The sequence below is a fragment of the Dryobates pubescens genome, chromosome 36 (genome assembly GCF_014839835.1).
Source record: "Dryobates pubescens isolate bDryPub1 chromosome 36, bDryPub1.pri, whole genome shotgun sequence".
NCBI classification, from domain to species: Eukaryota; Metazoa; Chordata; class Aves; order Piciformes; family Picidae; genus Dryobates; species Dryobates pubescens.
This window is the reverse complement of record NC_071647.1, coordinates 1,165,643-1,193,513: the sequence shown is the minus strand read 5'-3', so window position 1 is coordinate 1,193,513 and position 27,871 is coordinate 1,165,643. Positions and strand designations below refer to the sequence as shown.

Below are 27,871 nucleotides of genomic sequence, written 5' to 3'. Positions count from 1 at the left end.
TCCCATCCTGGCCCTGCAGTGTGGCTGCTCCGGGCCACGGTGCCCCAACCTGCTCGGCCAGGGGGCGTCCAGGTGGGGCTGCGAGTGCGTGGGGTCCCCATCATGAGCTGTGATGCTTGCAGGGGACCTCCTGTCCCAGGCTCCACTCTGCATCCAAGGCAGTAGATGAAGGTGCCTGGGGGAGGAGGACAATCACCAGTCCTGGGACACCTCACTGGGGACCCATCGAATGCTTCCAGGCTGTCCCTGCACCCCAGGGCTGTCCTGGACCCCAGAACTGACCCTCGCTGCCCAGGCCTGCCCCCCCACCCCCTGGGACTGTACCCTCTGTTCCAAGAGACCACACAGCGCAGCCCCGGTGCAGCGGCAGGACCCCGGGTCAGGGGAGCACCGGCACCGTGCTGGGGAAACCCGGGAGGGTGCAACCGGTGCAACCCCAAATCCGCAGCAGGGATCGGTGTCCCGGTGCTCCCGGTGGATGGGGAAGGGTCTGGTTTGACGGGAGCGCGCAGGGGCGGCGGGAGCACGCAAAGAGAGGCGTGGGGATTTGAGGAGGGGGGGCGGTTTGTGTGCGGCGCGCCCTCGCCCGGGGCCGGGGCCGGGAGCGCGGCGCGGCCCCGCGAGGCGGAGCCCGGGAGCGGCGGGAGGCGGCGGCTCCGCACCGCAAACTTTCCCGGAGCGACCGGCGGGACCATGGGCCGCGGCCCGCGCTGAGCACCATGATCCCGGCCGGACCCTGCCTCTGCGCCGGGCTCCTGCTTGCCGCCCTCTGCCCCGCAGCCGCCGCCGAAGGTGGGTGCGAGCAAACCGGGACCGGGGGACACTGGGAGCCGAGGGAGGCGGGTTGGGGGGAAAGGACACAAACACACACACGGGACCGGGAGGACACCGGGCCGCGGGAGCGTCCTTTCGGCGGCGGCAGGACTTTGCACAAAGTTTTGCACGGGGGCGACCGGCACCGGGGGGCACCGGGAGGACGCCGGCGGGGGGGGGGGTGAGCACCGGGCTGCAGGGTCCAGTGTGCTTGGGGGCTGCTCGGTTGAAAGTGACGGAACCGTCCGTTTCCCTCTCCCCCCCAGTCCCCCCCCGCGACTAGTCCCTTCCCGGTGCTCCCTCGGTTCTTCCCGCCGCAGGCAGCACGTCCCCGGTGTCCCCCTGCACGGCGATCGTCCCTGCGGGGCTGGGGGCCAAACTGGGAGGCGCTGGTCGGACTGGGCTGCTTTGCCCGCTGTGCCCCGTCCTACCCGGGGCGGGACGAGCCCCGTCCCTGCTGCCCCGGGAGGAGTTCGGGGAAACCGGTACCGCCCCGAACGGGGACCCCCCCCCCTCCCCCCTCCGTGGCTGCGGCCACGTCCGGGGAAGCGGGGACGGGAGGTGACCCTCGAACTTGCCGGGGTTCCATTCCCGAGGAGGTGTTGGGGAGCAGGGCAGGGAGCGGTGCCCCACGGAGCGGTGGGTGGGTGGGTGGGTGCGTCCCCGTCGCTCCCATCCACATTCTCGACGTGCCGCACCCTGCCCAGCCCGGGAGAGCAACCGGGGAGGGAGCGGGAACAGCCCGGGCAGGAGCCCCGCCGGTCCCGAGGCTTCGGTGGGGCTGAAAGGGAGTGGGGACATAGGGGACGTCAGGGGACAGGGCTGGTGGACACCCCCCCCCGGATGCGCATGAGTAGCCCCAGAAGTGACCAGCAGGGTTTGACCCCACTGCCTGCTGGTGCAGAGATGGGGCGGGGGGGTCGCTGGGTGCCCTCCATTTGTGGCACCCCACAGCTCACCCTGCTGGGAGGGTCTGTGCCAGGAGAGTGCCCGGCTGCAGGCTGGTGTCTCCCCACAGCCCCAAACCCATGCCCGGGGCTGGAGCCATGTCCTGGCTGAAGGGGAGGACCAGCAGCCCCAGCTCGGGAGCGCTGCAGCCGGGGCAGCCCCATGGGCACGCAGCCGATGGGCTTTGGCGACCCGTGGTGGCACTGCCCGCCGGAGTGAGCCACTGCCTGCCCTTCCCGGTGCCCAGCCGGGGACCCGGAGGAGCAGGCAGAGCCAAAGCCCATGGCACAGAGCTGGGATCCCACCAGGATCTGGCCCTGCTGATGCCACTTGCCCATCCTGCTGCCCTTCGCCCTGGCAAAGCCTGTGGCATCCTCTGCCCGCGTTGCAGGGCATCTGAGGGCAAACCTTGAGCTTTGTCTGCCCACGGCCACGGCACAGTTGCCTCCTGAGGGGACCCTCCCACTGCACAGCTGAGGCCACCGAGGTGGGGGGAGAGCTGAACCCCAGATTTCGGGGGGTTTCCCCCTCCCTGGCAGTGCCCAGGGTGGTATCCCTGGCTCTGCGGCCCGGAGGAGGTGGCTGCCAGCCTCGTCCCCTGGCCATGAGGCCGCGAAGGCAGCTGCCAGCACCCGGGGCTGTCACTCAGCCTCTGCGCAGCCGGCAGCCCCCCGCAGCCAAGCACTGCGACACCAACCCCCTGCCCTGGGCAGAGGGCACGGCGCGGCCGCTCAGCCCCCGTGTGCCTCGATGCCCTCCCCCCCTGCCCTGTGCCCAGGGAGAGGGGCTGGTGGCAGCCCGGGGCTGGTGGCACTGGGGGCAGCGCCGGGGCTGTGTTGTGCCGGTGGCGAGGTCGACGCCGGAGCCAGGCTGGTGCGCGGGGGGGGCTGGTCCCGGTGCGGCGGCAGGGTGCCGGGGGCCGCGGGCGCGCCGGGGCTGGGCCGTGCCCGCCAGCCCTGCGTCACCGCTGCTCCCCAAACACGCCCGACCTGAAAAGGCAGTTCCAGCCCGGAGCGGGCGGCCGGGGGCACCGTGCCACCCATGCCCGTGACTCACCTGCCCGGCCCGGAGCCCCGGGCGGGCTCCTGCGACCCCCCTCCCCCTCCCGCCCCCTGCGCCCCCTCGCCCACCCCAACGCCCTCGGCCAGCAGCCCCCCTCGGGACGGGGCCGGCCGAGCCCTGGCAGCCATCGCCGCGCAACAATCGGAGCTTGTCTGGCCGCGGCCCCCCCCGCTCCGGCGTGGGCAGCGCATTCCTGCCCCTGGCCCCCGCTGCGGCCCCCGGCACCGCACGGCCGAGCCGGGTGGGTCCCAGCTTGGCTCCCGCCGCCCGCTGTGGGCACGGGAGTGACATCAGCCCCCGGCTGTGCCCCGTGCGGGGTGCCCGGGGCTCGGTGCCAAGGCGGGAGCCGCCGTGCCGAGAGCGGCGATGCAGGAAGCTCATCGGAAGCTGTTGGGAGCAGCCCCGCAGATAAAACGGCCACCGCCGGACCCTGCTCGGTTTGCTGCGGGGGCGAGGACAGGTTGGGGACCCTCTCTGAGCTCGCCCCCTCCCCAACTCTGTTCCCCCACAGTCTGCACGGGGACCGACATGAAGCTGCTGCATCCCTCCAGCCCCGAGAGCCACTACGAGACCCTGAGGCATCTCTACCAGGGCTGCCAGGTGGTGCAGGGCAACCTGGAGCTCACCTACCTGCCCCCCGACGCTGACACCTCCTTCCTCAAGGTATGCAGGGTTGGGGGGACACACACCTCGGGAGGGACAGCCTGAGGGTCTGGGCTGGTCTCTCACCCCTGCCCACCCCCTCCCCAGGACATCAAGGAGGTGCAAGGCTATGTGCTGATCGCGGAGAACCAAGTGAGGCAGCTGGAGCTGCAGAACCTGCGCATCATCCGCGGCACGCAGCTCTTCCAGGAGCGCTATGCCCTGGCCGTGGTGGGCAACGCTAGCCCCGATGGCACCACAGGGCTGCGCCAGCTGGGCATGCGGCACCTCACAGGTCAGGGACCCCCTCCCCCGCGGTGGTCGTTCCTGGCCTGGGGGTGGCTTAGGGCTGTGGGCTGCTGCTGACGGAGCTGGAAGCTGCGGGGTCCTGCCTGGGGTGGGGACACAGAGTTGCTGCCTCTGCTTAGTCCCTGCCTGGAGCTTTATGTCCCTGCCTGTGGCTGGGGGCGTCCCCGTGAGGCTCCAGGTCCCTGCTCATGTCTGGGAGTCCTCAGGGGATTTCAGGACCCCCTCCTCACGCCCATGCTGACCCCCCCCCCCCTCCCCGTCCCCCTTTCCCCACGCAGAGATCCTGAAGGGGGGGGTGCGCATCGAGAGGAACCCCCAGCTCTGCTTCCAGGAGACCATCCTCTGGTCGGACATCTTCCACCGCTACAACGAGCTCCGTGCCCACGTCCAAGTGGAGAGCACCCGCACCCGCAGCTGTGAGCGCCCCAACCCTGCCCAGGGAGGGGGGACAAGGGGGTCTTGGGGGGGTTTCCAGCCCCCCACCCCGGTGGCACTGCCCACTGACGGCTTCCCCCTGGCGCAGGTCCGGACTGCCGGGCGCTGTGTGCCGAGGGGCACTGCTGGGGTGAGGAGCCACAGGACTGCCAGACCTGTGAGTATGGAGCCCACAGCCCCCCACTTGGGGACCCCCAGAGCTGCGCCCCCCACAGGCCCTTCCAAAAATCCCTGGGAATTCTGTGTCCCTGCCCCGCTGCCCCCTGTTTGCCACCTGAGAGCGGCTGCCCCCTCCTCTTGCTCCCCTCCCAGCACCCCAGAATCCCTGCCCTGGAGATCCCCTGCTTGTCCCCCCCAAATCCCTTCCCCTTTTGACCTCTGCTTGGCACCCAAACCCCTGCCCCAGACATGCCTAAAATGCCTGCCCTGGGTGGCCTCTTCTTACACCCCCAGAGCCCTGCTCTGGGGTTCCCCATTTGGCCCCACAAATCCCTGCCCCACTGCCCCCACTTGGCACCCAAATCCCCACCCCAGGACCCTCTCCCCCCCTTCCTTACCCTGGGAACCCACCTACTCCCCAGCTCCTCATCCTGGGGACCCCCACATCCCCGTCCCTACTGTGTCCCTATCTTCACCCTCTCCCCGGGCAGTGACCAACAGCATCTGCCACGGCTGCCCACGCTGCAAGGGCAAGAAGCCCACGGACTGCTGCCACGAGCAGTGTGCCGCCGGCTGCACCGGCCCCAAGCACTCCGACTGCCTGGTGAGCACCGGGAGGGGGCACCAGGCACCCGGGGGAGGTCCTACCAGGGTCTCACACCGCTTGTGCCCCACCTCAAGGCGTGCCTGAACTTCAACCGGAGCGGGATCTGCGAGCTGCACTGCCCCCCCCTCGTCATCTACAACTCAGACACCTTCGAGTCGGTGCCCAACCGCGACGGGCGCTACACCTTCGGTGCCAGCTGCGTCAGCCAGTGCCCCTGTGGGTACCACACCGCTGCGGGGGGGGCTGCTTGGGCTGGGCCTGTGGGCAGCCCGGGCTGATGGGAGGTGTCCCTGCCCGCGCCAGGGGGGTTGGAGCTGGAGGATCTTGAAGGTCCCTTCCAACCCGAAGCGTTTGGTGAGGCGGTGAGGAGCTACCCGCGGTGCTGAGCTTCCCCTCTCTGCCCACCCCCTCCCCAGACAACTACCTTGCCACCGAGGTGGGGTCCTGCACCCTGGTGTGCCCCCAGAACAGCCAGGAGGTGACAGTCAACAACGTCCAGAAGTGTGAGAAGTGCAGCAAGCCCTGCCCGGAGGGTGAGCAGCTCCCCACCGGCACCCGGGGCAGGGGAGGCTCTCCGGGGGTGCGCGGTGGGGGCTGGCGGTGCCTTGGGGGTGTCCCTCCAAGGCTGGCAGGGGCAGGAGCGGTGAGTGGGTTTGGGGAGGGAGTTGGGGGGGGTCCCAGCAGAGCACCCCAAGCCTTGCTGTGCTCCCCCCACCCCAGTGTGCTATGGGCTGGGAGTGGATTTCCTCAAGGGCGTCCGCGCCGTGAACGCCTCCAACATCCAGCACTTCAGTGGCTGCACCAAGATCTTCGGCAGCTTGGCCTTCCTGCCAGAGACCTTTGAGGGGTAAGTGCCCTCTGCCCCCACCCCACAGCCACTGCCACCCCCACCAGGACCCCCTCCCCCCCCCCCAAGCCTCAACTTCCCTCCTACCCCTGGCAGGGACCCTAACACCACCACCCCACCCCTGGACCCCAAACTGCTGCGGATCTTCGAGAGCCTGGAGGAGCTGACAGGTGAGAGCCAGGGGCGTTGGGTGGGGGGCTCAGATGTAGGGCTGGGGGGGCACAGGGTGGTGACACAGCCCTTGGCTCCCCACAGGCTTCCTCTACATCGCTGCTTGGCCTCCTGACCTGCAGGACCTGGGGGTCTTCCAAAACCTGCGTGTGATCCGGGGGCGAGTGCTGCACAAGTGAGCAGGGATGGGGGCCTGGGGGAGGGGACGTGGACAGAGTGGGGGTGAGGGAGCATGGGGTGGGGGTGAAGGAGGACGGGGTGGGGGTGGCGGGGGAGGGGTCCACGCTGCTGACCTGGCACTGTCTTGGCAGCGGTGCCTACTCCCTGACGCTGCGGGACCTGGCGGTGCGGGCGCTGGGGCTCCGTGCCCTGCAGGAGATCAGCAGTGGGATGGTCCTGGTGCACCACAACCCCCAGCTCTGCTTCCTGCAGAAGGTGCCATGGGGCAGCATCTTTCGCCACCCTCGCCAGAGACTCTTCCAGGCCCACAACAAACCCCCCGAGCAGTGCGGTGAGCAAGCGGCCACGGCGGGTGGGGCTGGGGGGTAGGGGGCGGGGGGGAGCCGGTAGACCTCCCCCCACCCCCCCCAGCCCTCATTGCTCCCTTCCCCCCCCCCCGCAGAGAGCGAGGGGCTGGTTTGCTTCCACCTCTGTGCCCAGGGGCACTGCTGGGGGCCCGGCCCCACCCAGTGCGTGGCCTGCGAGCGGTTCCTGCGCGGCCAGGAGTGCGTCGCCTCCTGCAACCTCCTGGATGGGTGAGCGGCAGCAAGCCCCGGGGTGGGCAGAACCCTGCCCCCCACCCGCTGTGGGGGAGGGGTCCGGCAGCCTGCCCCCACCCAACGCCTCCCTTTGCCCCGGCAGAGCCGTCCGGGAGCACGCCAACGGCACGCGGTGCCTGCCCTGCCACCCCGAGTGCCAGCCCCAGAACGGCACCGAGACCTGCTTCGGATCGGTGAGGGCGGGGAGGACACGGGGAGGGGGTCAGGGGGGTGCCCAGAGGTGCCAGGGTGCCTCACACAGCCCCTCACCCCCCCACAGGAGGCAGACCAGTGCGTGGCTTGTGCCCACTACAAGGACGCGCAGCAGTGCGTGCGGCGCTGCCCCAGCGGGGTGAAGGCTGACGCCTCCTTCGTGCCAGTCTGGAAGTACCCCGATGAAGATGGCATCTGCCAGCTCTGCCCCACCAACTGCACCCACTCGTGAGTCAGGGAGTGGGAGGGAGAGTCTGGGTGGGCGCAGGCAGGGGGCTGCTGACCAGGCGGCCGCTGCACGTTGTGCCCCCAGGTGTACCATCCGGGACGAGGACGGCTGCCCGGTGGACCAGAAGCCAAGGTAGGAGTGTGGGTACCCTGTGCCACCCTGGGTGCCTCAGGGGCTCCTCCAGCTCTGCCCCCTCCCCACCTCATCTGACCTGGAGGTGTTCAAAGCCGGGTTGGATGAGGCCTTGAGCCACCAAGCCTAGCTGAGAGGGGTCCCTGCCCCCGCGGCAGGGGGTTTGGAGTAGCTGAGCTCTCGGCTGCCTTCCAACCTGAGCCCTGCTGTGTCACCACCTCCCCAACGCTGTCCCCTCCTGTGCCACAGCCAGGCCACCTCCATCATTGCTGGCGTGGTTGGGGCTCTGCTGGTCGTGGTCCTGCTGCTCAGCACCGTGGTCTGCGTCAAGCGCCGGCGGCAGCAGGAGCGGAAGCACACCATGAGGCGCCTGCTGCAGGAGACTGAGGTGGGCACACTGGCACCTGCCACCCTCCCAGGGCTCGGGGGGACACAGCACAGACCCCTCCCAGTGCCAGGCAGGTGCCAAGAGGCTGACCCTTCTCACCCCTCAACTGAGAGAGTTGGGGCTGTTCAGTCTGGAGAGGAGAAGGCTCCCAGGAGACCTTCTTGTGGCCTTCCAGGCTCTGAAGGGGGCTCCAAGAAAGCTGGGGAGGGACTTTTGAGGGTGGCAGGGAGGGATAGGACTGGGGGGATGGGACAGAAATAGAAATGGGCAGATGGAGATTGGATGTCAGGAAGAAGCTCTTCCCCATGAGGGTGGTGAGAGACTGGCACAGGCTGCCCAGGGAGGTGGTGGAAGCCTCATCCTCATCCCTGGGGGGTTTTAGGGCCAGGCTGGAGGTGGCTGTGAGCAACCTGCTGTAGTGTGAGGTGTCCCTGCCCATGGCAGAGGGTTTGGAACTGGCTGAGCCTTGAGGTCCCTTCCAACCCTGACCCTTCTGTGGTTCTGTCTGTGCCCTGCAGCTGGTGGAGCCACTGACCCCCAGCGGAGCCCTCCCCAACCAAGCCCAGATGAGGATCCTCAAGGAGACAGAGCTGAAGAAGGTGAAGGTCCTGGGCTCCGGCGCTTTCGGCACTGTCTATAAGGTGAGGGCCAGTTGGGTGCCAGCAGGGGGCTGGGGCACCAGCGCGCTCCCTGCTCTGCACCCCCTCACCCCCCTCCCCCCTCCCCAGGGCATCTGGATCCCCGATGGGGAGAGCGTGAAGATCCCGGTGGCCATCAAGGTGCTGCGGGAGAACACATCGCCCAAGGCCAACAAGGAGATCCTGGACGTGAGTGTGCCAGCGGTGCCAGGGGGCCAGCGGGCAGCCCCTCGCCCGCCTTGACCGTCCCCCCCCCAACCCTGCCCCACAGGAGGCCTACGTGATGGCAGGGGTGGGCAGCCCCTACGTGTCCAGGCTGCTGGGCATCTGCCTGACCTCCACGGTGCAGCTGGTGACGCAGCTGATGCCCTACGGCTGCCTGCTGGACTATGTGCGGGAGAACAAGGACCACATCGGCTCCCAGGACCTGCTCAACTGGTGTGTGCAGATCGCCAAGGTAGGGCAGGGAGGGCGGCACCCGGGCTGGGGGCGGCCCTGCAGGCCCTGGGGGACGAGCTGAGAGGTGCCACCCGCAGGGGATGAGCTACCTGGAGGAGGTGAGGCTGGTGCACCGGGACCTGGCGGCTCGCAACGTCCTGGTCAAGAGCCCAAACCACGTCAAGATCACCGACTTCGGGCTGGCACGGCTGCTGGACATCGATGAGACCGAGTACCACGCCGATGGGGGCAAGGTGGGGGCCCGGGGGGACAGTGCTGGGGGACAGCCAGCGCCACCCCCACGCCCCGGCCCCGCTCACACCTCTCTGCCCCTGCCCCAGGTGCCCATCAAGTGGATGGCTCTGGAGTCCATCCTGCGCCGGCGCTTCACCCACCAGAGCGACGTCTGGAGCTACGGTAGGTGCGGGTGGGCACATCCCTGGGCACCTCGGCGGCCCGAGGTGGGGCTCAGCACCACCCCCGTGTGTGTGTGTGTCCCCCTCCGGCCTCCAGGTGTCACCGTGTGGGAGCTGATGACCTTTGGGGCCAAGCCCTACGACGGGATCCCGGCGCGGGAGATCCCTGACCTGCTGGAGAAGGGCGAGAGGCTGCCGCAGCCTCCCATCTGCACCATCGACGTCTACATGATCATGGTGAAATGTACGGGGGAAGGGAAGGGCACAAGGGCCTGGGGAGGGGGCGTGGTGGCGCTGCCACCTCGGCCCTGACGGCTTCCCTCCCCTCCCCGTCGCTTCTGCCCCAGGCTGGATGATCGACTCCGAGTGCCGGCCCAAGTTCCGGGAGCTGGTGACCGAGTTCTCCCGCATGGCCAGGGACCCCCAGCGCTTCGTGGTCATCCAGGTGGGTGGCTCCCCCGTGGGTCCCAGCAGCACAGGATCTTAGGGGTGGGAAGGGACCTCCTGAGATCGAGTCCAAACCCCTCTGCCAGAGCAGGAGCAGAGAATCCAGCACAGGTCACACAGCACCGCAGCCGGAGGGGTCTGGGAAGGCTCCAGAGGAGACCTCTCTGGGCAGCCTGCTCCAGGGCTCTGTGAGCCTCACGGTGGAGAAGTTCCTCCTCCTGCTGAGGTGGAACCTCCTGTGCTGCAGTTTCCATCCACTGCCCCTTCTCCTGTCCCAGGGTGCAGAGCCTGCCCCGTCCCTGCTGCCCCCCAGCCCTCTGATACTGGCAGGCATTGATCAAATCCCCTCTCAGTCTTCTCCCTGGGTCCTGTGCCCCTCCCCAGTGTGGGCACTGCCCTCATTCCTTCCCCCTCCCCCTCCAGAACGACATGGTCGGGCTGCCCAGCTCCATGGACAGCACTTTCTACCGGGCCCTGCTGGACGAGGAGGACATGGACGACCTGGTGGACGCCGAGGAGTACCTGGTCCCTCACCAGGGCTTCTTCAGCGCCGAGACCTCCACCACCTACCGCAGCCGCATCTCCTCCACGCGGGTAGGTGGGATGGGGGGGACCCGGCTGGGAGCCTCCCCCCGCCTTGGCACCGCCCCCGCCCGGGGGTGTGTGAGATGTAAAGTCCCTTCCGTGCCGCCCGGCTGCGGGCACCGGGGGAGGGTCCCCGGTGCGGGCTGCGAGTGCCCAACGCTGTGTCCGTTCTGCCCCCAGAGCACAGTGGAGACCCCGGCGGACGTGGAGGAGGGCGAGGGCTTGGCTGCCTTCCCCTTCCCCCCGCAGGGCCTGGGGGAGGGGCCAGAGAGCTCCGTGCCAGAGGTGCCCGAGGGGGACAGCGTGGCCAAGGTGGCCCTGCAGAGCCCCTCGGGGCGGGAGCCCAGCACCCTGCCGCGGTACAGCGAGGACCCCACCGGGCTGGTGGCCGAGGAGAGCGAGAGCCCGGACCCTGAGAGCTTCACCCCCCCAGCAGCCCACCCCCCCGTGCCAGGTAGGAGCCTGTGCAGCCTCCCTGGGGGCTGCCCAACTGCGCCGGCACCCAGGCTGGCCGCGGTGGTCCCCAACGTGCCCCTGCCCCCTGCAGAGTACGTGAACCAGGCCGGGGAGCAGTGCCCCTCGCCCCGGCAGCCCTGCCCGCCCCCATCCCCCCCGGACAAGCCCAAGGGGCACCAGGGCAAGAACGGGCTGATCAAGGAGGCCAAGCACCCCTGCCCAGGCTCCTTCACCCACGCCGTGGAGAACCCCGAGTACCTGGCACCCCCCGGGCCGCCTGCCCCCTTCAGCCAGGCTTTCGACAACCCTTACTACTGGAACCAGGACCCCCTGAAGGCTGCCAGCCCCGAGGGTGGCCCTGGCACGACGCCCACGGCCGAGAACCCCGAGTACCTGGGGCTGGCTGGCCCCGAGGACGCCGTGGTGTAGGGCTGGGGGTCGCGGACAGACAGACCCCCCCCCTCAACTTCGCCGAGGCAGCTCGGGGAGGGACAGTGAGTGGCCAGGCCGGAGGCTGCGCCCTCTGCCTGCGGTGCCAAGGGCTGGCAGCGGCCAGGGAGAGCCCAGGACGCTGTGGGCCAGCAGCGTGGGGACGGGCAGGGGTCACCCTCTGTGCCGGGGGGGCGCCGGCGGCCCCCAAGCCAGGCTGGGCCGGACGGTGCAGACCGCGAGCAGGAGCAGCTCAGCCTGGAGCAGGGCACCGTGAGGTCATCTCGGCAGCTGCTCAGCCACCTCCCCGGGGCTGTCCTGCTCTGGCTCATCCCATGGCCACGGCCACCACTGCCACCCTCCTCCCCCGGCGCCAGCGCAGCGCCGGGACTCACGGACTTGCACTGAGAGCAGAGGGAGGCTGGGCTGTGCCCCAGCTCCTCCCGGAGCCTTCTGAAGCCCCCTGATGTATATTTGATAACTGTACATGGTTGGTTTTTTTGATACTCCCTTGGTCTGTGTGCTTCTCTCCTCGGCCTGGCCCCAGGGCAGCCAGCTCTGGCTCCTGGGCACTGTCCTGGCCCCAGCACGAGGGCCAAGGTCGTGGCTGTGAGGGTGGCAGAGGCCTGCAGCAGGCTGCCCACAGAGGTTGTGGAGTTTCCTTCTCTGGAGAGCTTCCAGCCCCAGCTGGACACTGTGCTGCTGGGCAAGCTGCTGTGGGTGCCCTGCTGGAGCAGGGGGGGTGGATTGGGTGATCTCCAGAGGTCCCTTCCAGCCTCCACCACGCTGGGGACTCTGTGCCCTGGGGGCAATCCTGTCCTGTCTCTCCTGGCCTCAGCTGCCAGCAGCAAAGGGCAGGACCCACTTCACCTGGAGGGTAAAAGTCCTGCTCTCCCCTGGCTGCCAACCAAGGGTAGGGCAAGCAGGAGCTGACCTAACCCTGCTTCCACACCTCAGTGCCCATGTGCCACCCCCTGCCCACGCTGCAGGGGCCACGGAGAGGCCAACGTTCTCCTGTGTCCTTTATTGAGTGCCAGGCTGCTGCCTCGATACACAGCACAGAATAAACAGGGGCCCCTCTGCCAGCTCAGCCACCCCATGGCCAGGGGCAGGAGGTGTGGCAAGCAAGAGCTGAGAGCCTGAGAACAGGGCTGGGGGGGGACATTCATGGCTGTTCAATCACCTCCTTGGCCGTGGGGACAGAGCTGAGCAGGGGTTCCCATGGCTGGCCCGGGGCAGCTGGTCCCTGCTGCCCTCAGCCTGGGTTAAAGAGTGACAGGAGAGGCTTTAATCATTAACAAACCACACTCAGGCTTACACCAAGTGGTTTCTCCAGAGCTTTGGAGCTGCAAGATCCCCTCCACCACCCAGCCTGGCACCTCCAAGGGATGGGCAAAGTGTTCACAGATTAGGGACACCCCCCACCCCAAATCCTCAGGGGCTGAGGGAGGGGAGAGCCTCTCCCTGTGCTGCTGGGCAGGGGGGAGAGGCAAAGGCAGGCAGGGGGGGTGCCCCACGCCACAGCTGCACCCCACAGCAGGTCAGGCACGGCAGGGATAGGACCCAAAGGGATGGGCCACAACTGCCCCCACCCCAGCAGGGCCAGCCCAGTGAGAGCAGTGGCACAGCTCTGCCCAGCCCAGCTCTGAGCCCTGGTGCCAGGGTGGCATCCCCAGGGCAGCTCCTCCCGCTCCGGCAGTCCCCCGACGTCCCTGGCCGTGCAGGAGGCTAATGGAGGTGGTGAGGAGCAAGGCTGGGGGGCAGTGGCAGACCCCAGCCGGGCAGGGGGCTACAGGATGACGCAGGGGGGGCGGCTGTTGGTGATCTTCTCCAGGGGTTCTCCATTCCTGGCCCTGCGAATGGCTTCGATCAGCTGCGGAGACAGAGGGCAGGGGTCGTGCTCTGGGCCAGCTGCTGGGGGGACACACAGGGGCTGGGGGCACCCAAGGAGACGACAGAGGGAGCTCAGGCAGTGCCAAACCGTGGCCAGGCCGAGGAGGGAGCTCCAGGAGCTGTCCCTGCTCTCCCCACACGAGCAGCAGCTCAGGCTCACACCGCAGCCAGGCCTGGGGCAGGTCCTAGCAGGGTGGATGGAAGGGGAACGCCCAAGGGGATCGTGAGGCTTCAGCAGAGCTTGGGCAGAGCTGGAGGGTGGTGAAATGGAGACACTGAGGGGCAAGAACAGTCAGAGAGGAGCCCACTGCAAAGCCCAACCTCCCCCTGGCCCCCAGGGAGGACCCCAGCTGGGTACTTACATCCTTCTCGTAGGGAAAGCCTCCGTTCTCCAGCTTGGAGAAGACCAACTGCCCATTGATCTCGATCTCAAAGGCACCTTCAAAGCAGACAGAGCTGAGCTGGGAGCTGTGCCCCTGCCCTCTGTGGTGCCACCAAGCCCCACACCCGGCCTGCAGCCACCCCAAGCCCCGGCACAAGCGTGCAGGCGGCAGAATCCCCCCGGTGGTACCCCCAGAGCGCACCCTGAGGAGCAGGCTGGCAGAGCACCCACAGAGAGCTGCCTGGGGGAGTCCTGCCCTGCTCCTGGCACACCCTCAGGCTCTGCACCCCAGAAGAGCCCTGGTGAGGAGCAGCCCCTGCCACCCACAAGTGGGGCACAACCCTTAGCCCCACAGCAAGGTTTCACCCAGCCCTGGGGGGGGGGGGGTGCAGGCTGGGGTCAGCTCAGCTGCAGTGACCCTGGCATGGCACTGGGCACGGCAGGGACCCTCACCTGTGCCCCCCAGCCTGGACTCGATCTCGATGTCGGGGTACTCCTCCTTCACAGCGCTTGCCAGCTCCTGGTAGGTGGCCTCGAAGCCGCAGGGCTCGCTGGGTGTGGGGAGGAGCAGCTGAGAGCTGTGGCGTGGGGCCAGCACCCCTGGCCCAGGCACCCCCCACCCAACCCTTCCGTCTCCTGCGCCCCCAAAATCTCCAGAGCCCCCCATCAGTGACCCTTCCCCAGCCCCCCCAGCCCCCTGCTGCTCCTCACAAGCCCCCAGCTCCTGCGCTCCTCAGCCCTCTACACGCCCCCATCCCCCCCATACCCCATTCCCCTCTCACCCACCCACTCCTCATCACCCCAACTCCCCCACACTCTGCAGACCTCCCCCCCTGTAGCCCCTTCCTCACCCTCCCAGCCCTCACCTACCTGAAATCCCTCCCCGTCCCCCTTCCCCCAGTTTCTACCCCTGGCACCCCAGTATCCCCCAGCCCCTCCGCTTCCCACACGCCGCCGGAGGCTCACTCGCCCCCCCTCCATTCATCCGGTTTATCGCCGCCGCCGTGACCTCCCTCCCCCCACCCCCGGCGGCGGAGCGGCACCGGGGGCAGGAGGCCGGGCCCGGCGCTCACCAATACTCCACCACGATGTGGACCCTCCGCCCGGCCTCGGCCCCGGCCCCAGCCCCCGCCTCGGCCCCGCCGCTCATCGCCGCCGGTGCCGCCGCTCCGCCGCCGCTTCCGGGTGCGGCCACGTGACGCAGCACTTCCGGCTGCGCTGCGCCCGCGGCTCCGGGCGGGCCGCGCTGCGCCACCTGCTGGCGGGAGGAGAGAACGGCAGCGGCGCAGCGGCGACCCGCAAGGATCCCCCCGCGTGGGGACCCCGTGAAGCCCGCACCGACCCCGCGGAGACCCTACTGACCCCCGTGGAGCCCACGTTAAACCCCGTAGGGGTCCCGCTGATCCCCGTGGGGACCCCGCGGGCAGGCACCGACCCCCGCAGCGGCTCTAACGTCCCGTGCGGAACCCCCCAGACCCATGGCGCCATCGCTGCCTCTCATGGGACCCCCCACGACCTCCTCGTGGGAGTCCGATAGAGACAGACCCCAGGGGATCACCCACGGGCCCATAAGACCCCCTCCCCCCGAAGCCTTCAGCATCCCCCACAGGGACACCCTGAACCCCCCATGAGGACCCCTCTGGGGAATCTGCAGCGTTATGGGACCCCAAGCACCCCGTGGGGACCCCCACCGCCCCTGTGGGGACACTCGCAGCTCTTCTGGGGACACCCAGAGGGTACCCTACCCTCTGTCCCCACGGGACCTCTAGAGATCCCCTAAAGGACTCCCACACATCCCATTGGGACCCCCCTGATCCCACAGCCCCCTCCATGGGATGCCCACACCCCTCCAAAGCCCAGGTCACTCTGCCACCTCCATGAGACCCCCCCCGAGACCCACCCCATGGGTGGCTCCCCACTTCCCCCAGTCTCTGAGCTGACCCCATGGGACCTCCCCCACTCCATGGGGCCCTTCCAGCCCCCCCAACATGTGGGGGTCCCACAGCCCAAGCCCCCCAACCCTGACCCCTGAGACCCCTGAAGGGGAGAGATGGGGCAGGCTGGGATTCACCAGCACCCCGTTCCCCCCCCCCCCCCCCCATTTCCTGACTCCCCCCAACTCTGCTCCCCCCCCCCCCCCACCTTAGCTGCTCCTGGGGTCACCCCCAGTGCATTGTGGGAAACTCCCCATCACCGCTGCGGGGTCCGGGATGAGGGGCTGGGGGGCGGGGGGGGAGGGGGGGCCGGGACCATTCCCGCTGGCACAGGGCCAGGCTGGATGCCCCACGCTGGGGCCGAGGGGCTGGAGGGGGGCACCCTTGGGTGGCGGGGGGGCCCGGGAGCCGGGAGCCAGGCGGGCGGCCCCCAGGGGGATGATGTCAGGCGGGGGCGGGAGCTGGCGCAGGTAGATAAAGCCAAGGGAGAACAGGAATCCCCGGTCCGGCGGGAGGGTGGCAGGACGCGGCGGGCGCCCGCAGGTAGGAACGGGGCTGGGGTGGGGGCCCCCCTGCGCCGTGGGGCCGCTGGCCCTCCCTGGATGTCAACCTCACCCCACCAGCATCACCCCAGCCCCCTAACCCCCCCCTCCAAGCTGTACCCCTGTCCCTTCCTTCCCACCTTCCTCCCGGCTCTTCCTCCTCCTCTGCCTCCCCGGCACAGCCTCGCTGCTTCTACAGCCTCCATGCCTCCAGCCCTGCAGCCCCCGGGGGTCTGGCAGCCCTGTCCCACCACCCAGGCACCCACCGGGACCCCTGCCCACAGATGGGGGTCCCGGGACCCTGCCTCATAGCTCTGGTAGCCCTGGCAACCCTTGCCCTACAGCTCTGGTGGCCCTGGGAACCTGTCCCTTAACCCTGGTGGCCCCCAGTCCCCCCTCCTCTCTAGCCCTGGTGGCCCTGGAACCTCACCCCAGAGCCTCAACATCCCCCAGCCCCCCTGCCCCACAGTTCTGCTGGCCCTGGGACCCCATCCCTTAAACCTGGTGGTCTTGGGACCCTGTCACCTAAACCTGGTGGCCCTGGCTGCCCTGCTCCATAGCCCTGGTGCCCCTGGTGCCCAGCTCTATACCCCCAACACCCTCCAGTCCCCCAGCCCATATCCCTGGTGCTCCATAGCCACCAGCCCCCAGGGACACTTGGTGTGTCCCCCCCCCATCATCACCACCCTGTCAGTGCCCTGTCACAGCCAGCAGGCCAGGGCTGGCATCGGGGTGACCCGAGGCCACCACGATGGGCTGGCAGGTTGGTGACAGGGCTGTGCCACTGTCCCAGGGCCTCCTGGGGTCCCCATCTGTCACATCCCCTCCCGTGTCCCCTGGGCTGGCCCTGCAGCATGTCCCCCCACGAGCAGCATCACCCCACTTGACCCCTGGTGCCCCCCCCCGGTGCCCCTGTGTCACCCTAGGGCCTGGCCAGGCAGGGAGACCCCAGCCCAGCCCCCCAGGTGGGAGCAGAAGATCCGAACTGGAGGGGCAGGGACGTGGCACAGCCGGGGGTGGGCTGGGGACGGCGGTGGCAGTCGCATGATGGCATCAGTGCTGCCTGGCCATGGACTTGGACCCGGAGCTGGCCACAGGACAGGGCCAGGCCCGGGGCTGGGCACAGGGTGAATGATTAACCTGGCCCCGTGTGGCACCCCGGCGGCGGTGGGGCCCCACGTGGCTGTGCCCGTGACCACCCAGTGCCACCGGCAGTGCCACCGGCACGGCCACGGCCACGCCTGCATTACGTGTGCCACGTGCCAGGCAGCCCCACGCCAGCCTGGCACTGGAGCTGGCTGTGCCCAGCCGTGCCTAGCGGTGCCAAGCTGTGCCAAGCGGTGCCCAACCATGCCTAGCAGTGCCAAGTTGTGCCCAGCTGTGCCTAGCGGTGCCCAGCTGTGCCCAGCCATGCCTAGCGGTGCCAAGCTGTGCCAAGCGGTGCCCAACCGTGCCTAGTGGTGCCAAGTTGTGCCCAGCTGTGCCTAGCAGTGCCAAGTTGTGCCAAGCTGTGCTGAGCCGCACCGAGTGGAGCTGAGCCACACCAAGCTGCGCTGAGCTGTACTGAGCCATGCCAAGCTGTGCCACGCTGTGCCACGGCAGGGCTGGCTGCTGTTGTGTATCAGTTTGGGGCTGGCACAGGAGCGCTGGTCGGTGCTCGCAGCCCCCCCCCCAGCGCGGTGGCACCGTGTGGGTGCTGGCAGCGGCTGCTGGGTGGAGGCGCAGGGTGCAGCGCGGGGGCTTGTGCCCGGTGGATGGGCTCGGGGCCGTTCCCACGGCGGGCGCGGGCACCGGCTCCCTCGCCCCCGGCCTCCCAGCGCGGCCGCCCCGGTCCGGATGCCAGCGTGGTGAGGTGGAGCTGGGAGCGGCTGCCAGAACTGGTTTGGCCGGACCCGAGGAGGTGTCTGGGCTGGGCCACCGCCGTGCTCCGCTTCCTGCTCCCGCCGGCGCCGTGCTTGGCATGGCACGGCTCAGCCCGGCGGAGCTCAGCCTGGCACGGCTCAGCCCGGCGGAGCTCAGCCTGGCACGGCTCAGCCCGGCGGAGCTCAGCCTGGCACGGCTCAGCCCGGCGGAGCTCAGCCTGGCATGGCTCAGCCTGCTACAGCTCAGACCGGTAAAGCTCAGCCTGCTACAGCTCAGCCCAGCAAAGCTCAGCCTGGCACAGCTCAGCCCGGCAAGGCTCAGCCTGGCACGGCTCAGCCTGGCAAAGCTCAGCTCGGCCCAGCTCAGCCCAGCTCTTTTTGGCCCATTTTGGCTCAGCCCAACTCATCTTCCCCAGCTTGGTGGGGCTCATCCGGACCCCCGCAGGGTGCAGGGTGCCAGGGGCAGGTGGTGCTGAGTCACCTCGCCCGGCGCTGACTCACCACTTGTCTGGGCGCCGGCAAAACACCACGGGGATGGGTGCCAAGGGTGGGCAGCACCTGGCAGCAGCCTGGCACCGGCTGCCTGCAGCGTGTGGAGCCGGCGCCGGGCGCTGTGCCCCGTGGGGGCTGCCCTGCAGATGAGGACCCAGAGCTTTGTGCCAGGCAGGCCCTGCTCTCTTCCCCCCAGATGATGCCATGGACGGGGGGGCTCAGCCGAGCTGCCCCCGGGAGCCCCCCGGGCCGGACGGTGTGGAGCAGGAGGGGGTCCCCAGCGAGCGGGATGGGGGCGAGGGCCCCCCCGAGGTCAAGCGCTCCCAGCCCCTCTTCATCCACGGCTGCAGGTGGGCGGGGCCGGGGGGTGCCAAGGGGGGGGGGGAGGGTCCAGTGGTGTTGGGGGTGCAGGAGGTGGCGCTGGGCGGTCCGTGGGTGCTCAGCCCCTGTGTGCCCGCAGCCGGCAGCTGGCAGAAGAGGAGCCTCGAGCCTCGTCGCTGCCCAGCATCCCCAACCCCTTCCCCGAGCTCTGCAGCCCCTCCAACTCGCCCATCCTCAGCAGCCCGGCCCTGGGCCAGGGACCCCCCCGGGAAGGTGTCTCCCACGTGAGTCTGGGGGCAACAGGCTGGAGATAGGGGGGAGGGGGGTGCTTGGCTCCTGGGGGGTCTAGGAACCCTACCCAACAGCTCTGGTGGCCTTGGGACCATGTCCTGCAGCCCTGGTGACCCTGGGACCCCTTCTCTTAGCCCTATAGTGGTCATGATCCCCTACAGCCTTGGTGGCCCCGGGACCCCATCCCAGAGCCCCAGAATCCCCCCCAGTCCCCTGCCCCACAGTCCTGCCGGCCCTGGGACCCCATCCCTTAAACCTGGTGGTCCTGGGACCCTATCCTCTAAGGGCAGTGGCCCTGGTCCCTTTGCTGCCTAACCCTGGTGGCCCTGGACCCCTTGTCCCCAGCTCCGTTTGTCCCAAAGCTCAGGGACGCCTGGTGTCCCCACACCACCATCACCCCCACAGCTGGGGTCACCCGAGGTCATGGGGACGGGCTGGCAGGTCGGTGGCAGGGCTGTGCCACTGCGTCACCCTGGCACAGCCTCTCTGGCACAGCCAGGGTGGGCGAGCAGGGACGGAGCCGAGGACTCACAGGGGTGGGACCGGACGGGGCAGGGACGGGGGACCAGGACAGGCTGGGGACAGCGGTGGCCTCCCCGCCGGCAGGTGGTGAAGGTGTTCGGCGAGGACGGCGCCTGCCGCTCCCTGGAGGTGTCGGCTGGCACCACGGCTCGGCAGCTCTGCGAGACCCTGGTGCGGAGGACGCGGGCGCTGCAGGACCACAGCTGGGCACTGGTGGAGCTGCACCAGCACCTGGCCCTGGGTGAGCTGCTGGCACCGAGGCGGCACGGCGCGGCGCGGCACGGCCCGGCGCGGCACCGGGCGCCCCCCCGGGCGCCCCGCTGAGCCCTGTCCCCGCGCAGAGCGGTGCCTGGAGGACCACGAATCGGTGGTGGAGGTGCAGAGCTCCTGGCCCCCGGGCGCCGACAGCCGCTTCGTGTTCCGCAAGAACTTCGCCAAGTACGAACTGTTCAAGAGCAACGCGGTACGAGGCCACCCCGGCGCGGCCCGCGGGCGCTCGGCGGGCCCGCGGGCACCCTGAGCACCCCGTGGGCACCCTGAGCACCCCACGGGTCTCCCCTAACCCCTTCTGTCCTCCCTCCCCTCCCCTCCCCTCCCAGCAGTCCCTCTTCCCCGAGGTGATGGTGTCCAGCTGCCTGGAGGCGAATAAGAGCATGGCACACTCCGAGCTCATTCAGGTATGGGGCCACCAGATGTGCCATGGGGACCTCAGTGTGCCATGGGGACCCTGCTCTGCCATGTAGACCCCGGGGGGACCCCATTGTGCCATGGGCACCTCGCTGCACCATGGGGATCCTGCCGTGCCCTGGGTACCCTGCAGCGCTGTGGAGAGCTCACCATGCCACAGGGACTCTGTTGTGCCATGGGTTCCCTGCCTTGCCATGAGGATCCTGGCATGCCATGGGAGCCCTGTTGTGCCATGGTGACCTCACAGGGCTGCCACAGAGATCTCACCATGCCATGGGGATCCTGCTGTGCCATGGGGATCCTGCTGTGCCATGGGGACCTCACCATGCCATGGGGACCTCACCATGCCATGGGGACTCGGCTGTGCCGTGGGTTTCCGGCTGTGCCAGGGGGTCTCGGCTGTGCCAGGGGGACTCTGCTGTGCCAGGGACACCCCACTGTGCCCCTCAGCCTTCCTCTCCCCCCCCCCAGAACTTCCTCAACTCGGGGAGCTGCCCCGAGGTGCAGGGCTTCCTGCAGCTGCGGGAGGCTGGCCGCAAGGTCTGGAAGCGTTTCCACTTCTCCCTGCGCCGCTCGGGGCTCTACTACTCCACCAAAGGCACCTCCAAGGTGAGCTGCAGCTGGGAGCTTGGCTGCAGGTGGGGGCTGCCATGGGACCAGCTCTGATGTGTGTCCCCCCCCCCTCCCCACCTCTCCCCTGCCCCAGGACCCCCGGCACCTCCAGTACTTCGCCGACCTCACCGAGTCCAACATCTACTACGTGACGCAGGGCAAGAAGCACTATGGGACCCCCACAGAGTTTGGCTTCTGCATCAAGGTGGGATTCAGGGATTCAGGGTTGGGTGGGAAGAGACCTTCAAAAGCAGCCAGTTGCAACCCCCCTGCCACGGGCAGGGACACCTCCCACCAGCCCAGGTTGCTCAGGGCCTCATCCAGCCTGGCCTGGAACACATCCAGGGAGGAGGCAGCCACAGCCTCCCTGGGCATCCAAGGGCATCCCTGCCTGGCTGGGGGCTGGGGGTCCTGCTCCTTGCTGAGGGCTCTCTGCCCACCTGGGGCTGCCCCATGATGGCTCCATGATGCCTGTGCTCCCCACAGCCCTACAAGGTGAGGAGTGGAGTGAAGGGGCTGAAGCTGCTCTGCAGCGAGGATGAGCAGAGCAGGAGCTGCTGGATGGCTGCTTTCCGCCTCTTCAAGGTGAGCCCAGGCTCCATACTGGGGGGCGCTGGGGGGGGCACTAGGGGGGCACCCCGGAGGAGTGCTGGAGGGATCCTGTGCAGACAATGGGGAGATGCTGGGGGGCTGCTGGGGGGCTGTCCCCATCCCAGTGCTAGAAGAGATGCAGGGTGGTTGTCCCCATCCCATGCTGGGTGCATGTGGAGGTCCCCATCTCACGCTGGGGGTGTGTGGAGGTCACCATCACCATCCTGAGTGGATGTGGAGGTCCCCATCCCCACGCCAGCCGGGCGCCCCCTCCCCACCCCGTGGCACAGAGGCCCCGTGGGGCCCCCCCGGCTCAGCAGGCTGCCCCCCGCAGTACGGAATGCAGCTCTACCGCAACTACCAGCAAGCACAGGCACGGCTCAGCCAGCCCCCCTGGATCGGCCCCACACCCCTGGTGAGTGCTGCCCCCCCCCTCCCTAAGCAGCCCCCAACCCATGGGGACCCCCAGGTCACCCCTTGCTCTCCCCCCCCCCAGCGGAGCGTCTCAGACAACGCGCTGGTGGCCATGGACTTCTCGGGGTGCACAGGCAGGGTGATAGAGAACCCCAACGAGGTGCTGACAGTGGCCTTGGAGGAGGCTCAGGCCTGGAGGGTGAGCTGGGGCTTTTTTTTGGGGGGGGGGCTGCAAGGTGGGGGTCCCCTTGAGCCCACCCTGACTCCTGCTCCTTGCTCTGCATGGCCAGAAGAAGACAACTCACCGCTACAGCCTGCCCGCCGCCTGCCACAGCTCCCCGCTCAGCACCGGTGAGGGGGCACTGCCAGCTGGTGCCAGGGGTGGGGGAGGGGGTTCCCCTGCCCTCGGGGGGTTCCCCTGCCCTCGGGGGGGTCCTCCCCATCAGGCCTGACGCCCCTCTCCCCGCAGCCATCCACCGCACCCAGCCCTGGTTCCATGGCCGCATCTCCCGGGAGGACACCCAGCAGCTCATCGGCCGCCAGGGGCTGGTGGATGGGTATGGGACCCTGGGGGCAGGGGGTCGTGGGGGTCCCTGGGGATCATGGTGGGGCAGTTATTGGGGGCCTCTGAGGCTCGTGGGGTGGCATAGAACCCGTGGGATTGACATGACCCCAGGGGATAGAGCCCTGTAGCCCCTGGGGTGCTGCAGGATGCCTGCAGGGATCGAAGCACAGTTGCCAGGGCAGGGGGTGGGATTCTTGGGGGGAGGGGCTTGGGACCCCCAAGGGTTTGCAGAGGATCTGCAGCCCCCAGGGGTCTGGAATTCAGGGGGCTGGGGCAGAGTGAGCCCCTGAGGGCTCCCAGCGAGGTAGAGGTCTCCCAGAGGGTTCAGGACCTCACCAGTTTTGGGGCATGGGAGTGGCTCTTAGGATCAGAGTGGCAAAGGGTGCCCGGGGTCAGCAGTGACCCCCCCCGGGGGCTGGCACAGAGTGGCAAAGGGTGCCAGGGATCACAGTGACCCCCCCCCCCCGGGTCTGGCAGGGTCTTCCTGGTGCGAGAGAGCCAGAGGAACCCCAAGGGCTTCGTCCTGTCCCTGTGCCACCTGCAGCGAATCAAGCACTACCTGATCCTGCCGGTGAGTGCCAGCGGGGGAGGGAGGGGTGCCGCTGGGTGGCAGGGGGTGCCAGGGCTGGGGGGGGAGGTCCTGACCCGTGTGCCCTGGCAGAGCGAGGAGGAGGGGAGGCTTTACTTCACCATGGACGACGGGCAGACGCGCTTCGCCGACCTGATCCAGCTGGTGGAGTTCCACCAGATCAACCGCGGCATCCTGCCCTGCAAGCTGCGCCACTACTGCACCTGCGTGGCCCTCTGAGCCTGGCACCGCCTGGCACCGCCCAGGTGGCACAGCTCGGCCCGGCCCGGCGCCGCTGGCACGGTGGGGGCCAGCCCGGCACGGCAGGATGGGGGCCGGCTGGGCGCAGCGCACCCGAGGGGCAAGGACAGCTCCTCCGCCACCCCCTCCCCGCTGCCAGCTCTGCCCGCGGGGTCCCGGGGTGCCAGCGCCTCCGGGACCCCCTCCCCCCCCACTCAAGCACTTTCTCCCCCCCTCCTGCAGTGCCAGCCCCGAACGTCCCTAAGCGACCCCTGGGGCCCTGGCACTCCTCACCCCCAGGCCAGGAGGGCTTGGGGGTCCCCCAGGCTCTGGAGTGGGGTGGTGGGAGGGGGTGAGGGGGGCACCCACCAGCGCTGTGCCCCCACGTCCCCCCCAGGCCAGTTGAACTGTGACTTCTTTTATACCAGTGACAATAAAAGTTATTTTTTCAGAGCCTTGCCTCCTCTCAGGGAAAACTTGGGGTGCTGGGGGGGGGGGGTCCATCCTCACAGCCCCCTGCTGCCAGCAGGCACGCAGCTGGCAGCCTCCCCACGTCCTGCCGTGTCCCCACGGTGCCCCAGGTCTGGCACAAAGGGCCCTCTGTGTGCCCTGGGCACCACGTGTGGCTCGGCCACGGGGCCGCCAGCAAATCCCTGGGAGGGGATTAATTGGGGGGGGGGGGGATTAAGGGCTGGGATTTGGGGGGGGGGGGCAGGGCAGGGCCAGCTGCTATTAAAGGCAGGGGGCAGGGGAGCAGGGCCCTGGCTGTGCCATGGCGCCCAAGACAGTGCTGATCACCGGCTGCTCCTCTGGCATCGGGCTGGCACTGGCCGTGCGGCTGGCACGGGACAGGCAGCAGCGCTTCCGAGGTGAGCAGGGGGCCAGAGGAGCTCCCCCCGCGCCTCCCCCGGTTCCCGGGGGGTACCCCGGGGTGAGGCTGAGCCGGGTCTGTGCCCCCCCTGCCCCCCGCCCTCAGTCATTGCCACCATGAGGAACGTGGGCAGGAGCGGGGCGCTGGCGGCGGCGGCGGGGCCGGCGCTGGGCAGGACGCTGGAGATCAAGCAGCTGGATGTGTGTGACGAGAGCTCCATCCGGGCCTGCCTCGACAGCATCCCCGGGCGCCACGTCGACGTCCTGGGTGAGCCCTGGCACCCCCCTCTCCCACCACGTCCCCCTGGTGCTCCGTGCTTGGCACCCTCCCTGCTGGGCACACTCTGTACCGGCACCAACCTGTGCGCTGGGGACCACCCGTGCCAAGCCTGTCCCACGCTGGGGACCCTCTGTGCCAGGGATCCTCAGGGCACCCTGGGTGGACATGGGGATAGTCCATGTGCCAGGGACCCTTTGTGTACCCAGTGCTGCTACCTCTATGACTCCCTGGGCAGCAGGGACCCTCCGTGCCAAGGGCACCCTGTACCAGGGTGCGCTCTCTGTGCACTGAGGACCTTCTGTGCCGGGGACACCATGTACCAGGGACCCTCTACACTGAGAGCATCCCATGCTGGGCACCCTCTGGGCACCTCCCTGCATGCCAGGGCCACCTTGCACTAGGGACCCTCCACACTGAGGGTATCCCATGATGGGCACCCTCCTGCATGCCAGGGGCACCCTGCACCAGGGACCCTTCAGACACCAGGGACCTGCAGTGCACTGGGTACGGGGAGCTCCCAGACGCCCCACTGATGCCCAGCACCCCCAGTCAGCAACGCTGGGGTGGGCATGGCTGGTCCCCTGGAGTGCCAGAGCCTGGCAGCCATGCAGAGCCTGATGGACACCAACTTCTTCGGCCTCGTCCGGCTGGTCAAGGAGGTGCTGCCCGACATGAAGCGGCGCCGCGGGGGCCACATCGTGGTCATCAGCAGCATCATGGGCCTGCAGGGTAAGGGGCTGGGGGGCAGGCAGGATGCCCTGGTGGGACCAACCTTGGCACCATACCTTGACCAGGACACCCCCCCCCAGGCATCGTCTTCAACGACATCTACGCAGCCTCCAAGTTCGCGGTGGAAGGGTTCTGCGAGAGCCTGGTGGTGCAGGCGCTGCGCTTCAACGTGGCGTGAGTGCCAGGGGCTGGGGGCACACACGCACACACACACACAGCCCCACCACCACTCCCAAGGGGTGGAGGGGTTCAGGGGGGTGCTGGGGTCCCCAGCACCCCATCCCCGGGCAGGATCAGCCTGGTGGAGCCGGGGCCGGTGACGACGGAGTTCGAGGCCAAGCTGTACGAGGAGGCGGAGCGCGCAGACTACTCGCGGACGGACCCCGAGACCGCTGACATCTTCACCAACGTCTACCTCAGGAACTCCAAGGATGTCTTTGCCAGCCTGGGACAGACCCCCGAGGACATCGCCGAGGTGACAGGCAGGGGAGTGGCCCTGCCGGGCCTGGGGGCTGCCCTCTTCCCCTTTCCGCCCCCTGGCTGGGCTGGGCTGGGCTGGGCTGGGCTGGGCTGGGCTGGGCTGGGCTGGGCTGGGCTGAGCTGGGCTGGGCTGGGAGGGTCTACCAAAGCTCCAAGGAGGAGCAGGGACCCCAGCGGCAGGGCAGGGATCCTGTCCTGGCAGATCCTTCCCCCCGAGGTCCATCCTGGTGGGGCAGAGCCTGGCTGGGAACAGGGATGGGATGGGGATGTGGTGGGCTGGAGCGAGGGATAGGATGTGAAAGGGTTGGGGATAGGGATAGGGTGGGAATAGGGTTGGGGGTGGGCTGCAGGTAGGGTGGAAAAGGGATGGGATGGGGATGGAAATGGGGATGGGCATGGAGATAAAATGGGAATGGGAATGGGAAGGAGATGGGATAAGGATGAGATGGAAACAAGGATGGGGATAAGATGGGAATGGGAAAGAGATGGGATGGGGGTGGAGATGGAACAGGCATGGCAAGGAGACAGGATGGGAATGGGGATGGGGATGGAAAGGGGATGGGAGAAGGTCGAGAATGGAATGGAAATGAGGATGAAGATAGGATGGGAACAAGGAGATGGGATGGGAATAGAGATGGGAATGGGGATAGAACTGGAATGAGAAGGAGATGGGAACATGGACAGGATGAGAGGGGATGGAAAGGAGGATGGGGATGGAGCAGGGAGAGGTTGTCATGGAAATGAGGCTGGGCTGGGGATGAGGAGCAGGAGCTGGGGACAGGGCTGGGCCAGGAAGGGGACAAGAAGGGGACAGTGCCGTGGGGGGGATGTGTGTGTCCCGCTGCAGCACACGCTGCGGGTGATCGAGGCGGCCAAGCCACCCTTCCGGCACCAGACCAACGCAGCCTACACGCCGCTGGCAGCCCTGAAGCAGGCAGACCCCAGCGGGGCCCTGCTGACCGCAGCCTTCTCCAAGCTGGTGTTCAAGTACGGCGCAGTGCTGCGCCTCGGGCTGCGCGCCCTGCGCCTGCTGCGCTGGAAGGCTCAGAAGGTGAAGGCAGGAGCTCGCCTGCTGGGCTTCAAATAGCCTCCCCTCCGCCCCCCGCCCCCGCCATGCCCCCTCCCCCTCTCCCCCCGGCAGCCTGGGGGGTGAGCAGGGCTGGGACCCAGCTGGGGTTTCGCTTCCTGCTCCCACCCCACCCAAACAGCCTCCCCCCGAGCCCGGCGCCGCCGCCGCATTAAAGTGGGCAGAGGTATTTTTAACCCCGCAGAGAGGCTTCCTCCGAGAGTGCAGTGGCCGTGACGGGGTTGGCAAGGGCTGGCACTTGCCCCCCCCTGCCTGTCTCCTGCTCCCTGGAGGCACCCAGTGCTCCCCCCACCCCCCCAACTCATCGCACCCAAGGGTGCTCTCCCGGCCACCTGCCGGCAGTGTTGGTGATGCCCCCCGCGGTGGGGAGGGCTCAGCAGGCTGGATTCTGTCACCCCAGATCTGGCGCTGAGCCCCTCGGGGGGCAGAGGGGGCAGGAAGTGGTGGGAGGCACAGAATGGTTAAGGCTGGGAGAGGTCTCCAAGGTCACCAAGTCTGAGCACCAACCAACACCACCGCCTGTGCCCACCTAACCATGTCCTGACGTGCCAACGTCTGTCCCCTCCCCTGCCAGGGGTGCTGCAAAGAGCGTGGGGCATGCTCAGGGGGTGCATTGGGGGTGCCAAGGGGCTGCAGGGGTGGGTGTGGGCGCTGGGTGCATGCAGAACAGGCACCAGGAGCAGAGGTGTCAGCAGGGGGGACTCCAGCACCTTGTGCTGCCCCAGGGGCTTCCCTCCAGCCTGGGGGGTGCATGGGGGGCTGGGTGCAGGGTGCTGGTGTGTGGGTGCCTGGTGTGACTGCAGCTGGGGAGGGGTGGGAGGGTGGGGGATGAGCAGGGGAAACCGCAGGGAGGCCCAGGATGATTCAACCCCACGGGGCCGTTTCTCAGAAACCTTCCCAAGGAGCTTCCCGGTGAGCCCAGGAGGCCCTGCTGAAGGGTTGGAAGGGACCTTCGAGATCATCCTGCTCCAAGCCCCCTGCCGTGGGCAGGGACACCTCCCACCAGCCCAGGGTGCTCAAGGCCTCGTCGTGCCAGGGAGAGGGCATCCACAGCCCCCCCCGCGGGCAACCTGTTCCTCCCTCACTCGCAAGAATTGTTTCTCACTCTCCTCTCTCCCGGCTTCAATCCTCTGCTCCTTCTCCCGCTACAAATCCCTGCCAGAAGTCCCGCCCGTGTCCGCCCCCCGAGTCTGGGATGGAGGGGAAGGGATGCCCCTGGGGCAGGGATAGAGAGCCCTCACTGTAGCCCTCCCCAAAGTCCCTGCCAAGACCCTCAGCCCCCCCCCCCCCAAACCCCTGCCAGGGACCCCCAGCCCCCCTGCGCGGCTGCAGCACCGTGCCCCAGCCTGTGCCATGCACGGCAGCTCCTCGGCCGGGCTGGCTCCAG

The 27,871-nt window shown here is 68.6% G+C and overlaps 4 protein-coding genes across 5 annotated transcripts; 3 read left to right on the top strand and 1 right to left on the bottom strand.

Annotated features, from left to right (window-relative positions):
* Positions 1 to 647: 647 nt before the first annotated feature.
* ERBB2 (erb-b2 receptor tyrosine kinase 2) lies at positions 648 to 11,250 on the top strand. The gene is made up of 26 exons (XM_054176790.1): positions 648 to 792; positions 3,335 to 3,486; positions 3,574 to 3,760; positions 4,053 to 4,190; positions 4,298 to 4,366; positions 4,860 to 4,972; positions 5,050 to 5,191; positions 5,392 to 5,508; positions 5,696 to 5,822; positions 5,919 to 5,992; positions 6,078 to 6,168; positions 6,305 to 6,504; positions 6,616 to 6,748; positions 6,855 to 6,945; positions 7,032 to 7,192; positions 7,278 to 7,325; positions 7,575 to 7,713; positions 8,232 to 8,354; positions 8,442 to 8,540; positions 8,623 to 8,808; positions 8,888 to 9,043; positions 9,131 to 9,206; positions 9,303 to 9,449; positions 9,553 to 9,650; positions 10,076 to 10,246; positions 10,418 to 11,250. Exons 1-26 carry the CDS (start codon positions 720 to 722, stop codon positions 11,120 to 11,122), a joined length of 3,816 nt encoding a protein of 1,271 aa, XP_054032765.1. The 5' UTR covers positions 648 to 719; the 3' UTR covers positions 11,123 to 11,250.
* Positions 11,251 to 12,789: 1,539 nt separating this feature from the next.
* On the bottom strand, positions 12,790 to 14,606 carry MIEN1 (migration and invasion enhancer 1). Its single transcript, XM_054176788.1, has 4 exons — positions 14,471 to 14,606; positions 13,851 to 13,948; positions 13,378 to 13,454; positions 12,790 to 12,995 (listed from the first exon to the last, which is right to left on the bottom strand). Exons 1-4 carry the CDS (start codon positions 14,545 to 14,547, stop codon positions 12,912 to 12,914), a joined length of 336 nt encoding a protein of 111 aa, XP_054032763.1. The 5' UTR covers positions 14,548 to 14,606; the 3' UTR covers positions 12,790 to 12,911.
* Positions 14,607 to 15,845: 1,239 nt separating this feature from the next.
* GRB7 (growth factor receptor bound protein 7) lies at positions 15,846 to 23,118 on the top strand. The gene is made up of 15 exons (XM_054176803.1): positions 15,846 to 15,874; positions 18,424 to 18,577; positions 18,688 to 18,832; positions 19,446 to 19,602; positions 19,703 to 19,824; positions 19,961 to 20,038; positions 20,520 to 20,657; positions 20,755 to 20,865; positions 21,147 to 21,245; positions 21,586 to 21,666; positions 21,748 to 21,864; positions 21,956 to 22,016; positions 22,135 to 22,222; positions 22,708 to 22,801; positions 22,892 to 23,118. The coding sequence occupies exons 2-15, from the start codon at positions 18,432 to 18,434 to the stop codon at positions 23,036 to 23,038; spliced, it is 1,584 nt and encodes a 527-aa protein (XP_054032778.1). The 5' UTR covers positions 15,846 to 15,874; positions 18,424 to 18,431; the 3' UTR covers positions 23,039 to 23,118.
* Positions 23,119 to 23,765: 647 nt separating this feature from the next.
* On the top strand, positions 23,766 to 27,537 carry RDH8 (retinol dehydrogenase 8). 2 transcript variants are annotated; one of them, XM_054176766.1, is made up of 7 exons: positions 23,767 to 23,907; positions 24,015 to 24,176; positions 24,738 to 24,917; positions 24,998 to 25,091; positions 25,209 to 25,392; positions 26,245 to 26,448; positions 27,374 to 27,537. In XM_054176766.1, the coding sequence occupies exons 1-7, from the start codon at positions 23,811 to 23,813 to the stop codon at positions 27,398 to 27,400; spliced, it is 948 nt and encodes a 315-aa protein (XP_054032741.1). In that variant the 5' UTR covers positions 23,767 to 23,810; the 3' UTR covers positions 27,401 to 27,537. The 2 variants fall into 2 exon arrangements, with proteins under 2 accessions (XP_054032740.1, XP_054032741.1); XM_054176765.1 differs by lacking the exon at positions 27,374 to 27,537 and having other exon boundaries at positions 23,766 to 23,907; positions 26,245 to 26,504.
* The last annotated feature ends 334 nt before the right edge of the window (positions 27,538 to 27,871 follow it).